General features: G+C 33.2%; 3 protein-coding genes across 3 annotated transcripts; all 3 read left to right on the top strand.

Annotated features, from left to right (window-relative positions):
- The first annotated feature begins 3,747 nt into the window (after nucleotides 1-3,747).
- On the top strand, nucleotides 3,748-6,800 carry LOC131599649 (uncharacterized). Its single transcript, XM_058871935.1, has one exon. It carries the CDS (start codon nucleotides 4,023-4,025, stop codon nucleotides 5,163-5,165), a length of 1,143 nt encoding a protein of 380 aa, XP_058727918.1. The 5' UTR covers nucleotides 3,748-4,022; the 3' UTR covers nucleotides 5,166-6,800.
- A 1,143-nt stretch (nucleotides 6,801-7,943) lies between these two features.
- Nucleotides 7,944-11,135, top strand: LOC131599648 (uncharacterized). The gene is made up of 2 exons (XM_058871934.1): nucleotides 7,944-8,199; nucleotides 8,308-11,135. Exon 2 carries the CDS (start codon nucleotides 8,585-8,587, stop codon nucleotides 9,455-9,457), a length of 873 nt encoding a protein of 290 aa, XP_058727917.1. The 5' UTR covers nucleotides 7,944-8,199; nucleotides 8,308-8,584; the 3' UTR covers nucleotides 9,458-11,135.
- Nucleotides 11,136-12,271: 1,136 nt separating this feature from the next.
- LOC131597847 (uncharacterized) lies at nucleotides 12,272-13,438 on the top strand. Its single transcript, XM_058870510.1, has one exon. The coding sequence runs from the start codon at nucleotides 12,272-12,274 to the stop codon at nucleotides 13,436-13,438; it is 1,167 nt and encodes a 388-aa protein (XP_058726493.1).
- Nucleotides 13,439-13,698: the final 260 nt, after the last annotated feature.

Genomic DNA, 13,698 nt, shown 5'->3' with positions numbered 1-13,698 from the left:
TTGGGAAAATGCATAAAACCAACATTGATCAAAAATGTATTTTTTCCAAATGGGACCAAGTTTTCATAGTTCAAACATGTTTACCATGATACAATGGGCCTCCCACGACCAAGACAAAGCCCACATCATTTTTATTCATTTTTGGTTTAATTTTATCCCATTTAAAATTAAATTGAAAATGGAAAATGGAAGGATAATGGATGGCTTAATTTCTAAGCATGACTCATCAAGGGAATCAATCAAACTCTGCCCCAAGCCAAGTACAGCAGAAGGAGAGTGGAAAGTCAAGCCATGGTAGCTTAAATGCAAAGCCACATGTGTTGAAAAAGTCAAGAATTCAACAAAAGCACTTAATGCTTTCTAGCTTAGTTCTTAAGCACTTCAATGCTTATATAAGAGCTATAACACACCAGTAATCAAAGAGAGACAAGTTCAGAACCTAAGCATAGCTTGTAACATACTTGTATCAACTTGTTTTTTCCAAGGAAATTTAAAATTCGAATTTTACATTCTAGCTTGTTTCAATTCAAACCAAACACTTAAACACAATCCTCAAGTATCATTGAACATAACCAGATCAGTTGCAAGCCTTGGAACATCCAGATACGACCACAAGACCTCACGGTTTTCTCGAAATAAAAATCATCAAAATCTCATAATACATGCATATTTAACAAGATGTAGACTCATATTTAAGTTTAGTTTGAGGTCCTAATCATTTCTGGAAACTTAATTGAAGTTTGAACACCTATACGAGGAACCACCATTTTAGGGTTCTTACTTTCAAATTTAGGGCTTTACAATTCATGCAAAATTACAAGCTCTAAATAGTACCATTAAACTCGCGTGAACAAGACGAACTAAATGATGGCATCGCGCCAAATTTATATTGTTGTTTGCTTGTATTCGCTATTTCCAACAGGTGTAAAAGGTTAGAGTTTTTACACCACCTGCAAATGAAAGGTGTAAAAGCCCCATCCTGAGGAAGAAGATGATGCGTGGCGTCCTCTGATTGGCTGGAGAGCGCGCGCGTGTTTTTAAACTAACCTTGGATTCAGTGTTTTGTAGGTACGTCACGTGGTATGGTCCCTCATGCTGGTGACCATCAGATCCGTCCACTCATCAATCCAACGCATCAAAATGAATCCCCATACCATGGACTTTATTTAATTACCACATCTGATTATCATCTTTATATTTTCTATTTTATTTTAATTTCTTCATAAAATTAATTAAAAATAGTTTTAAATATCCAAAAAATACACAAAAATATTTTTAGGCTTCTAAAATAATATTTTATTTTCTGATATAAAAATATTTTATTTTCTTCATTATTTAAATATTTTGTATAATTAATTAGATAATATGCATATATTTACCTTTTAATTATTTTAACCAATAAAAAAAATCATAAAAAATTTGTTCTTTATATTAAATATTGTTTATATATTATAAACTAATTTTGTACATATTTAGGATAATTTTATCTTTAATTTTAATTATTTGTATAATTATTTGTATAATTATGTATTAATTAACTTAATGATTTCAAAATCAATTTCGAAAATTCCAAAAAAATTAGTTTTGTTTTAAAATTAATTAAACAAGCATTTTGAACATATTTTAAACTTAATTTTTAGGTTTAAATTTTATTTCCATCTTTTCCTCATTTTAATTAAATTAATCATGCATTAATTCTAATTAAAATCAATCATCAAAAAAATCCAAAAATACTTCTTTTATTTTCTTGCAATTTAAATTCCTAGATAAATGTATAGGTTGTCAAATTCATGTAAATAGCGTAGTTTACATTTCCCGCATAATCGATGTAATAGCGTAGATTTACTTTCCGCATTTTACATATCCGCATTTTACATTTCCGCATTTTAAATTCCAGCACATATAAACTGCGTGTATGTCAAAGATAAAATTGAACCGTTAGATCACTAAACTTCAAAGATAAAATATCTGAATCTAAACACAGTCACACTTGCACCTCTTAAGGTAATCCCTTTTCTCATTCTTTTCAAAATCAATCAAAATCAAATTCTACTGTTTCGAGTACAAAATCAAACTTTTGTTTATATCCGGTGAAAGGATATATTTTTAAAGGAAATAGGATAAAGACCTTATAACTCAGGGTAGACCTCCTAATTTGCTTGCTCAAATCAAAACAAACAAATCTCTCATATATCATTGTTTTTCAAAACAAAACTTTCAAAAAAGACAATACTTTGTATATATCCAAACAAGGATCATTACGAAGTTAACGTTCTTTTTTTCAAAACATCTTTTGAAAGATAAAAACACTTTGTATACATCCGCACAAGGATCATTACAAAGTCAATTTACAAAGGTATTTGAAACCACATACGAGCATTTCAAGGCAATAGAAAAGTAATTGAAAACAAGTGAGCTAAGCAAATTAAAGAGCCCATGGATAACCATGGATACAAAGGGTGTTAACACCTTCCCTTTGTATAACCTACCCCCTTACCCAGAATTTCTTAAAGGTCTTTTTTCTGTTTCTTTTATAAACCTTTCCTTAATTGGATAAAATAAAAGGTCGGTGGCGACTCTCTGATTTTCAAAAATACAAAAGCAGAAACAAATAAGAGTCAGTTCGCGTATCTCTCCACGAGAGGTATGGCAAAAAAAACGAGTGCACGACACAAACCAATAAATAAATTGAAAGCCATCGTTGCTTTTCTTGGATACGTAGTTGTTTAATGCCACAACATTTTCATTCAAGTATCCATGCTACTCTGACAATAATGGTAGATGTAGACAAATGCAACTAGCGATATTTATGCTCTAAGGGCGTGTTTGGTAGAGGGAAGAAAGTGTGAAGAGAGAAAGAGATGAGAGAGAGTATGAAAAGAGAGAAGTATGTGAGAAATAGAGTAGATTTTGTGTATTGTTTGATATAGTTAAAATTGAAGAGAAATAGAAGAGAAAGAAGTGTGTTTTATTTTGAGAATGACAAAAATACCTTTTATCTAAAAAATAGCCAATTTTATTTAGCTTATATATTTATATAGAACAAAAATTTATTTAAATTTTAGCTTTATCATTATTAAACTAAAATATAGTCAATCAATCCAATTTTGTTTAGTTTATTATATAAAAACAGAAAATTAAAAATTAATTAGTTAAATTTAAAATTAAATAATTTTTTTAATTATATAATGCAGTTAAATAGTATTAATATATTCATGTCAATATAATAGTATAGATGTAAATTAATATAATTATTTAATTTGTTTTATATTATTCTTCTTTCTACTATTTGCTTTAGATTGTTTCTATTTAAAAATTATTAATTAATAGTATTTTAGAAGAATAAATAATGTTAAGTAGACAGTAAAAAAATAGCGGATAAACTTTGTACAATAATTAAGTTTTTTTCATATAAGCACACTATTGTCTTCCATTTAAAATACATGCTAAAGGAAATCAAAATAAACACAAAATGTTACGTGAATCTTCTTACAAATATATATAAAATATAAATAGTTAAAACTTTGTAACTAATGAAACATAAATTTTAAGTGCATTGATATATAAATCGTAAGGGTAAAATAGGAACTGAGAAAATGTCAAGACTTGTTTTCACATTTCTCTCCATGTTTGAGAAGAAACAGAAAATCAATGGAGCCCACACAAAATTAGTCTCTCTCTCCAACTTCTTTTCAAACCAAGCAAGAGAAATTTGATATCTCTCTTCAACTTCTCTCTCCTACTTCTCTCTCACCAACTTCACCTTAAACAAACAGACCCTAAGGGAAAATGTTTTTCCAATCATGCCTAGTTCACTCTATTGGTTGACCCATGTATAATCATGATTTGATAAGTTTACTAGTGTTAAGATTTACTTTAACTTTCACAAGCTCAACCGTATCCAGATAGTTTACTAGTGTTAAGATTTTACTTCGAAAGGGCTGATTCCAGCTAAGTCATTACCATCTCGGTTAAGTCTAAACCGGGAGCCCCTTTTTTCAATTTCCACTCCTTCAATCACTATGTTGAAGTTCAACACATGGCCCAAAAAAACCCTAATTTATCTCAAATGCTTAACTTTCCCACAAGCATCACCATTTTCTCGGCATTCTTGTACCACCACTTCCGATTCAACCTCATTCGAAGTCTCCTACCTCATCCACAATTTCAATTTCTCCCAAAAATCCGCTTCCAAACTCTGCTCCACGTACCGTCTCGGTTTCAAAACCACCCAAAAACCTGACTCTGTTCTCAACTTCTTTGCAAACTTCGGTTTCTCTAATTCCCAGTTATGCAACATGATTGCCAAGGCACCGTGGTTACTCTCCTGCAACCTCTCCAAAAGGGTGTTGCCAAAGTTCGAATTTTTCCTCTCCAAAGGTGCTTCTGACTCCGACATTGTTAGCCTTATCAGTAAAAACCCTAGACTCTTGTGTCGAAGCTTGGAGAATCATACATCCCCAACCTATGAATTGGTTTATAGATTCTTGCAATCTCACAAGGACGCTATTGCCTGTGCAGTTCACAATCCGTCTTTCTTTGAAGACAGCCGTGTGCCACAAAACATCAAATTGCTCATTGATAATGGAGTGGCTGACTCGAATATTGCGAGATTGCTTCGAATCAGGAACCGGACATTGCAGGTGCGTGACATGGTGAGTTTATTGAAGGAGTTACAGGATTTGGGGTTTAATCCTTCGAAAACTACTTTTGGTGTAGCAATGATCGCGAAAACATCAGTAACCAAAACCAGGTGGAAGGAGAAAGTTGATACCTTTAAGAAGTGGGGTTGGTCTGATGAAGATGTTATTGAAGCATTTAAAAAGCAACCTTATTGTATGTTAACATCCATTCATAAGATTAACTTAGTGATGGATTTTTGGGTTAACCAGTTGAGCTGGGACGCTCTGGCCCTTGCCAAACATCCGTCGATTCTCTCCTTAAGTTTGGAAAAAAGGATCACTCCTAGGGCCTCTGTTGTGCAATTTCTTCTGAATAATGGTTTGAGAAGAAAGAACGCAAGCTTAACTTCTCCATTTCTTGTGCCCGAGGAGATGTTTCTTGATAGGTTTATAAAAGATTTTAAGGAGTCGTCTTATCTATTGAAGTTGTACGAGGAGAAACTCAAGCTTGCATGCACTAGGGACAAAACTTGCATGTCATGAATAGATTTTCAAGTATTTGAGCCTTACCGCATTGTTGTTCCATATTTGATTTGAAATTTGTTTGGTATAGACAGACGGTGATTGGAGCTAGTTTAGGGAGAGTGATTTGCTACCTTTAGGGAGGGAAATTCACTATGATTTTCTCTCTATCTCTATCCTATATTAGCTTTACTTACTTGTAACAAATTTTGCTTTTCTTGAGATTGATATTTTTTCAAAATCCTTTGTTTATCAACATCATATATACTACATGTTGAAGTTTAATTTCCTTGCATTCATGGGTATAAAATACTTATTTTTGGAGTGTCATTTCTACTTCCATGTTTGTTTAACCCAATAATCTATTGCATAAATTTAGCTAAGCCAGGATATTTTGTTGAATTTAAAATGGTATTTGTAATCATGGACAAACACAGCCATAGTTATATGGTAGCTGTGCAATGTGTTGACCTCTGATGCATCAATATTGAAGCTACACAGCTGGTTTTGGATTTGTAGACCACAACTATTTAAAATAGTTACCAGTTACCATTATTCTTTAGATTGGTGTTATTTTTAAATACTCTTCTTTTGGTTTTCTAAACATCAGTGTTCCATTCCAAAGGAATGGCGTACGGGGGGAATTGTTTTCTGCCAAACAAAGGATTGAGGAAATGTGATCCTTTATCACCCTATCTTTTTGTTATCTTTTGTGTCTCACATAATGTTTACGGATGACCGGATACTTTTTAGTCAGGCTACTGAGGAACAAATGGGTTATGTTGCTAATATTCTTAACACATTTTGTAGTATTTCAAGCATGTTAGTAATGAAAAAACCAGCATTTTCTTTTGTTAGAAATTAGTTAACTCAAGTCTCGGGTTTCCGGAAGACACAGTTTAATGGTAAGTATTTTGAAGTACCTCTTACTGGTAAAGCTCATAAAAGAGGAGATTTTCAGTATTTATTGGAGCAGGTGAAGAATAAACTATTTTTTTGCAAGGAGTGTGACTTTAGCCAAATATGTTCCCACATTTTTGATGATGATAGAACTTGACATATTCATTCAGTGAAGTGGAATGTGGTTATGAAGCCTAAATTCTTAGGAGGCATTGGCATCAGGAACTTGGACATTATGAATAAAACACGTGTTTGTTAAAATTGGGATGGGCGCTTAGGAGTGGAAAAGACACTGGTATAGAGTGATCAAAGGTAAATACAATAGAGAGAGGATGAGGAGAAGGATGAAGTTGCTGCTAAACCTCCGGTCTCCAAATTTTAGAAGACTCCCTGTATAATTCTGGCCTTATTTGAATCAATATTTGGAATAGTTGCTGGATTGAAACTAGTTTGCATTTGGTGGGTTTAGATATTCAAAGACATGGATTTTCTATAAATTATAATGTGATGGAGCTGCTGGCTGGAGTAGGGAGATCTCCATTTTTTTTCCCAGAATTAGAGAATACAGTACAATAAATATATTTGGATATTGAAATCCGAATTCACCTTTTGCTATCACGTAGTAGACAGAGCAATCCGGATTCGCCTTTTGCCATTACGTAGAGAGAGCACATAACAAACAAGTAGTTTAGTCTAGGGATATGTCGGGATAATGAAATCTTGATTCATCTATATTATCATAAACACAACACAAACAACAATTATTCTCCTGATTTTTCTAGATTTATCTATGTTATCACATATACATAAGACATCAACAATATTGAACAAAGAATATAAAATAATATAATTTGGCTGAATGATAGAATACATTAAATCAATGTTTTAAAAATCAAACCGGAGAAAGTACTGTTAAAACATGCGGGTCATAGTTCAATCGGTTCAACCATGATTGAATTATATATAATAAATACGATACTAATAAACAAGCTTACAAAATGAGAAGAATATAATGTAAGACCAATAACAAATCATAAAATTAGTTAAGGATCAATATTTATATATTTTTTCCTAATTGTTTAACTCAAAGCCATAAGTTCTTCATCAACATAATTTTTCACATCTCTTTCAAAACCAACATCAGTTCCCTTGTGTCCCACAAACATTACATTATTTTTTCTCTTTCTATTTACATTTACATTGTCTCGTGTCTTTTAATTTTGTTCTTTATTTCCCATCTATACAATTTTAAATGTTTGCTATAATTATTATTTTTTAGATTTAAACAAAGAAATAAAATGAAGTAAAACATTAAAAAATTATCTTTGATTTTTTGAACTGTTTGTTTCACCAATAATACAAATTTAAAATTACTATATACTGAAAAGGATGAATTTACGAACAAACTCACAACATCCACGTTAATATCATATAATGGCAAAATCTTAATATATATATATATATATATATATATATATATATATATATATATATATATATATATATATATATATATATATATATATATATATATATATATATATATATATATATATATATATCCTCTTATATAACATCAATCATAATTCTATTTTTTAAAATTGATTCTACATTAATAATTAATAATAATAATAATAATATTTTTAGATTGGACCTATAGCTGACCCACCGTCGAACACGGCCCAATCCGTTGGAGTCAGTGGAGAAGATGTTCCCCAAATGCTCCTGACTAGAGGAACTATTTTGCCCTTTGTAACAGACAAACTCATCTACTACGTGTGGAGTGCATCCCCACGTGGAAATTCTAACCGCCATTGTTGTAGATATAAACACTCAGTCCATAAGAGGAGATAAAATAGTGAATGAGATAGTTGGAGAGAATAAAACGATGGAGAGATCCAAGTCGTTTATCATTTTTATCAACTAGTTCAAGCAAAATTCAAACCTGATTTTTTTTTTTTTATGAGATGAGGGAGTACTATTTATACATTTTAACTTAAAAAGTTTATTCCACTGTACCAATTCTTCATCTCCGCTTCGTCCAAACCTCGAACAACTATGCATTCTCTTGCACTTCTGCCCCGCCGCACCACCGCCGTGAAGCCACCCAATCATGAAGTCGCCCTCTACAGCTGCCGTCAATAATAGATTGAAGGTAACAAAAAAATTGTATTCATTTTCAATATTTGAATCCATTTTCTAACAACAGTGCTCATTTCTTTCAATTTTCACTCCATCATTCAATCATGTTCAACTTCAATAGAACCCTAATCTACCTCAAAACCTTAACACGACTATCTCCAAACCCTAATCCTCTTTTCCATCCGTACCCATCACTCTTTTCTCTTCATTTCTGCACCAACACTTCCGATTCAACCTCATTTGCCGCCTCCTACCTCACCCACAATTTCGGTTTCTCCGCACAATTTGCTTCCAAACTCTGCTCCTCCCACCGGCTTCTATTCAAAACCACCCAACAACCTGACTCTGTCCTCAAATTCTTCAAAAACCACGGTTTCTCAGACTCCCAACTTAGCAATATGATTGCCAAGGTACCTGGCTTACTTTCCTGCAACCCCTCCAAAAGGGTCTTACCAAAGTTCCAATTTTTACTCTCCAAAGGTGCTTCTAACTCCGACATTGTTAACCTTGCCAGTAAGAACCCTAGAGTCTTGTCTCGTAGCTTGAAGAATCATATAGTCCCAACTTATGAATTGATTTATAGATTCTTGCAATCAGACAAGGAAGTTATTGCTTCTGCAATTCAGAGTCCAAATTTACTCTGTGAACAATTTGTACCGCGTAACATCTCGATGCTGATTGAGAATGGAGTGTCGAACTCTAACATTGCTAGATTGCTTCGGATTCGGAGTCAGATATTCAAGGTTCAAGACATGCTCAAGTTTGTTGAGGAAGTGAAGAATTTGGGGTTTAATCCTTCGAAAATAATCTTCTCAATAGCATTGGTTGCAAAAATGACGGTAAGCAAAAACTTGTGGGAGGAAAAAGTTGAAACCTTAAAGAAGTGGGGTTGGTCGGATGAAGATGCTCTTGAAGCATTTAAAAAGAAACCTTATTGTATGTTAACATCTGTTGATAAAATAAATTTAGTGATGAGCTTTTGGGTGAATCAGTTCGGTTGGGATGCTATGGCCATTACGAAAGCACCATTTATTTTATCGTCAAGTTTGGAAAAAAGGATCATTCCGAGGGCTGCTGTTGTGCAATATCTTCTCGATAAAGGTTTGAGAAATAAGAGTGCAAGCTTAACATGTCCATTTGTAGTGTCTGAGAAGACGTTTCTGGATAAGTTTATAAAACGTTTTAAGAAAGAGTCTTCTTATCTATTAAAGTTGTATGAGGAAAAACTCAATCCTGCGCATACTAGGGATGATAAGACGTGCATGCCGTAATGAGATTTCCAGGTCTTTTAGACGTATTATGTTATTTTATTTGTAATTTGTTTGGTACAGAATGTGAATGGAGCTAACTTAGCTTTTGCTTAGCCTGACAAATGTTGGTTGCATATAAATACCGAAAATGTAATTGTGGAGATCTATCAAACCTCTCCGAAGCTACAAATCTACCATTGTGGTCGGGGACTACAATTATTTAAAACGCATAACCGTCATATTTTGTGCCATAGTCATGCCAGGTCTTGCATAGCACTTGATTTTGTCACATATTGGCATCTTGTTATAAACTGCAATTGACCTTTTGTCCATGTTCTGTATTTTATGTGATGTCTTCCGTTGGCACTGCAGTTTTTTTGAGCTATTTATAGGTTACTATGATTGTGATTTATCAATTTTTATTGGTTGTCAGCTGCCACTTTTTCTTTTTAATCTGGCAGCATTTTTGCAGAAATTAGTTTCAATACTCCTGAAGTTAAGATTTGGAATGTAGGAGTATACTGCACTGAACAGTTATAATTGGACATTCCAAATAACTGTGGTGACAGTTTTTAGGAAATTCCAAATTACTGTGGTGACAGTTTTTAGGAAATTTTAATTTGAAGAAGCTTGATTTGATGTTTGATTGCTACGTAAAATGTTGGCATTAGCATAGTTAGATGTCTCATGCTTTTTAACAGCTATAGCAAACAGTATATGTATTAGTAGCTAACAAGAATGTGAGTGAAGGTTCAAAGTCATCTAAAAAACAACATCATATGTTAGGAATTAAGGTACAGTTTGATGAAATTATGGTGACAACTTAATTTAGTTGAAACGATGTATCAAAATTATGATGACTTCTTGACTTGTGTAGTTGGCAATCGAAGTATATACTAAGTGAATGGAAAATTGATTAAGAAAGGTAGTTTGTTGGTCACATTTAATTTAATCCAAATCCATTTTATTAAAAAATGTTACTAAGTCCCAGATAGAATATAAATCTATCAGTGTGCCTAACTCTTCATCAAAGTAACTTGTCGAAATCAAGCTTCATCGAAGTCGATATTTCTTTGCAACATAAGTCCTTTGTTTCCTTAACATCTCTTTTGTGAGCGTCGAATTTGCAACTAACATATCCATAGGAAGATGAGTATAATATGCTAATTTAGATGGCGAAGTATTATGTGGAGAAAGAGAAACCATAATCTTTTGAGTGAGCTCTAAAGGAAAAACCAATGCATTTTTGGCTCCAGTCCCCTTAGAGGAGGACCTAGGAGGATTAAATTTTGATAATTAGGTGGACAAACCCAAAATAATATACTTATCATTTGTTTGTAATGGAGGGCCATACGACGCTTTAGTGTTCATATTTTTGTTGTTCATGGTTATCCTGCACAAATTTTCTTGTTAAAAAATCTGGCAAAGTGTTCTTAATTCTTTTAATATGCATGACTTTAAAATCAAAACATGCAAGTAAAGATTTTCATCTGGCAAAGATAGTTTTGAAACTAAATTTCTACATCCTTTTGTAAAGTATTTTTGGTAGATTTGCAATTAATTTTTAATAAAAATGATTTTGAAAATAAATCATCTTGAAATTTCATAATGCATAAAAAAATTGTTAAAATTTCTTTTTTAATAGTGCTGTAATTTAATTGGGTAGAAGACCATGTCCCAGAATAATATCTGAATACTTATTCCTTTTCTGTATCCGGAGGCATTTGTTTTAAAATTCCTCCAAACCCAATATCAAAGGCATCTGTTTCAAGTTTGACACTAGGACATGGGATACCTAGACATGGTAATTTTTTTTACTATTTTCTTTAGATGTATAAGGCCAAAAGACAGTTAAATTAGCCTCGTTTCAGATTAGTGTGTCGAAATAACCATCAAACTTCTCCAAAAATACACTAAGTATCAAAACCGTATCATATTGAAGAAACAAAATCTTCTTCAGCTAGCACCAGTCAAAGTCCTACAAAAGCTTGCTAGTCAAAAATATCACCAACTTAACTCAACTCCTTAAAAGAATTTGACTAAGGTCCTGGGTGTTTCATCTGACCATTCCACAAAGCCAATTAGATTAACTAATCTCCAAAGTTGACTAAGACCTTCGACAAAGCCAATAAGATTAACTAACCTCTGAAGTCGACTAAAACCTTTTCAACCAAAGCATAAATATTCTAACCCAAACTTTTAAAACTTTGACCCCTATGCATTGTTCTATTCTTATGTTGAAGATTCAAAATAGTAATAATTTAAATATACAATTTTTTTAAAACTAAATTTTGTCTTATATTAAATTTAAAATAATTAACAAAAACATAAATTATATACAAGATGAAAAAACTAATTATATCTTAATAAATTATGAGAAAAGGTGATGTGAACTCACAGTGTAAATTATTTTCACATTTTTACACTGTCAACCAATGATAATTATGGATCTTACCAAATCGGCCTTTAAATTTTAAAATATTAAAATGATTTGACACTTTAAAATAATCTGATTGAATATCTGTAGAATATTTCTTTACACTGACAATGCACTACCATTAAACTCATAAATTATCTAAAAAAGTTCAAGCACAATTTAAACGAGACTTTTTTTTTTATTAGATGTGGGAGTATTTTCTATATTTTTTAACTTAAAAAGTTTATTCAAGTGCCAATTCTTCATCTCCGCTTCGTCGAAACCGCCGCACCACCGCCGTGAAGCCACCCAATCAGGAAGTCGGCATTCTAGCCCTTTACAGCCGCCGGCAAGTATAGATTGAAGGTAACCTAAAAATTGTATTCATATTCAATATTTGAGTCCATTTTCTAACAACAATGTTCAACTTCAATAGAACCCTAATATACCTCAAAACCTTAACACCATTATCTCCAAACCCTTATCCTGTTTTCCATCCCTACCCATCACTCTTTTCTCTTCATTTCTGCACCAACACTTCCGATTCAACCTCATTTGCTGCCTCCTACCTCATCCACAATTTCGGTTTCTCCGCACAATCTGCTTCCAAACTTTGCTCCTCCCACCGTCTTCGATTCAAAACCTCCCAAAAACCTGACTCTGTTCTCAACTTCTTCAAAAACCACGGTTTCTCAGACTCCCAACTTCACAGCATGATTGCAAAGGCACCCGGCTTACTTTCCTGCAACCCCTCCAAAAGGATCTTACCAAAGTTTCAATTTTTACTCTCCAAAGCTGCTTCTAACTCCGACATTGTTAACCTTGTCAGTAAGAACCCTAGAGTCTTGTCTCCTAGCTTGAAGAATCATATAGTCCCAACCTATGAATTGATTTATAGATTCTTGCAATCAGACAAGGACGTTATTGCTTCTACAATTCAGAATACAGACTTACTCTGTGCTCATCGTGTGCGACGGAACATCACAATGCTGATTGAGAATGGAGTGTCGGACTCGAATATTGCAAGATTGCTCAGGATTCGGAGTTGGATATTAAGCGCACGCGACATGCTGAAGTTTGTGGAGGAAGTGAAGAATTTGGGGTTTAATCCTTCGAAAATAAACTTCTCGATAGCATTGATTGCCAAAACATCGGTAAGCAAAAACTTGTGGGAGGAAAAAGTTGAAACCTTTAAGAAGTGGGGTTGGTCGGATGAAGAAGCTCTTGAAGCATTTAGAAAGAAACCTTATTGTATGTTAACATCTGTTGATAAAATAAATTTAGTGATGAGCTTTTGGGTGAATCAGTTGGGTTGGGATGCTGTGGCCATTGCGAAAACACCATATATTTTATCGTTAAGTTTGGAAAAAAGGATCATTCCGAGGGCAGCTGTTGTGCAATATCTTCTCGGTAAAGGTTTGACGAAAAAGAGTGCAAGCTTAACTAGTCCATTTGTAGTGTCCGAGAAGATGTTTCTGGATAAGTTTGTAAAACGTTTTAAGAAAGAGTCTTCTTATCTATTAAAGTTGTATGAGGAAAAACTCAATCCGGTGTACACTAGGGATGATAAGACATGCATGCCCTAATCAGATTTTCAGGTCTTTTAGACTTTATTTGTAATTTGTTTGGTACTGAATGTGAATGTAGCTAACTTAGCTTTTGCTTAGCCTGACAAATGTTGGTTGCATACAAATACCAAAAATGTAATTGTGGATATCTCTCAAACCTCTATTGAAGCTACAAATCTACCATTGTGGTTGTGGACTACAATTATTCAAAACGCGTAACAGTCATATTTTGTGCCATAGTCATGCCAGGTCTTGCATAGCACTTTATTTTGTCACAT

This window comes from Vicia villosa, linkage group LG4 (genome assembly GCF_029867415.1).
Source record: "Vicia villosa cultivar HV-30 ecotype Madison, WI linkage group LG4, Vvil1.0, whole genome shotgun sequence".
NCBI lineage: Eukaryota > Viridiplantae > Streptophyta > Magnoliopsida > Fabales > Fabaceae > Vicia > Vicia villosa.
The sequence above is the reverse complement of the archived record's forward strand: the minus strand, read 5'-3'. Positions and strand labels throughout refer to the sequence as shown.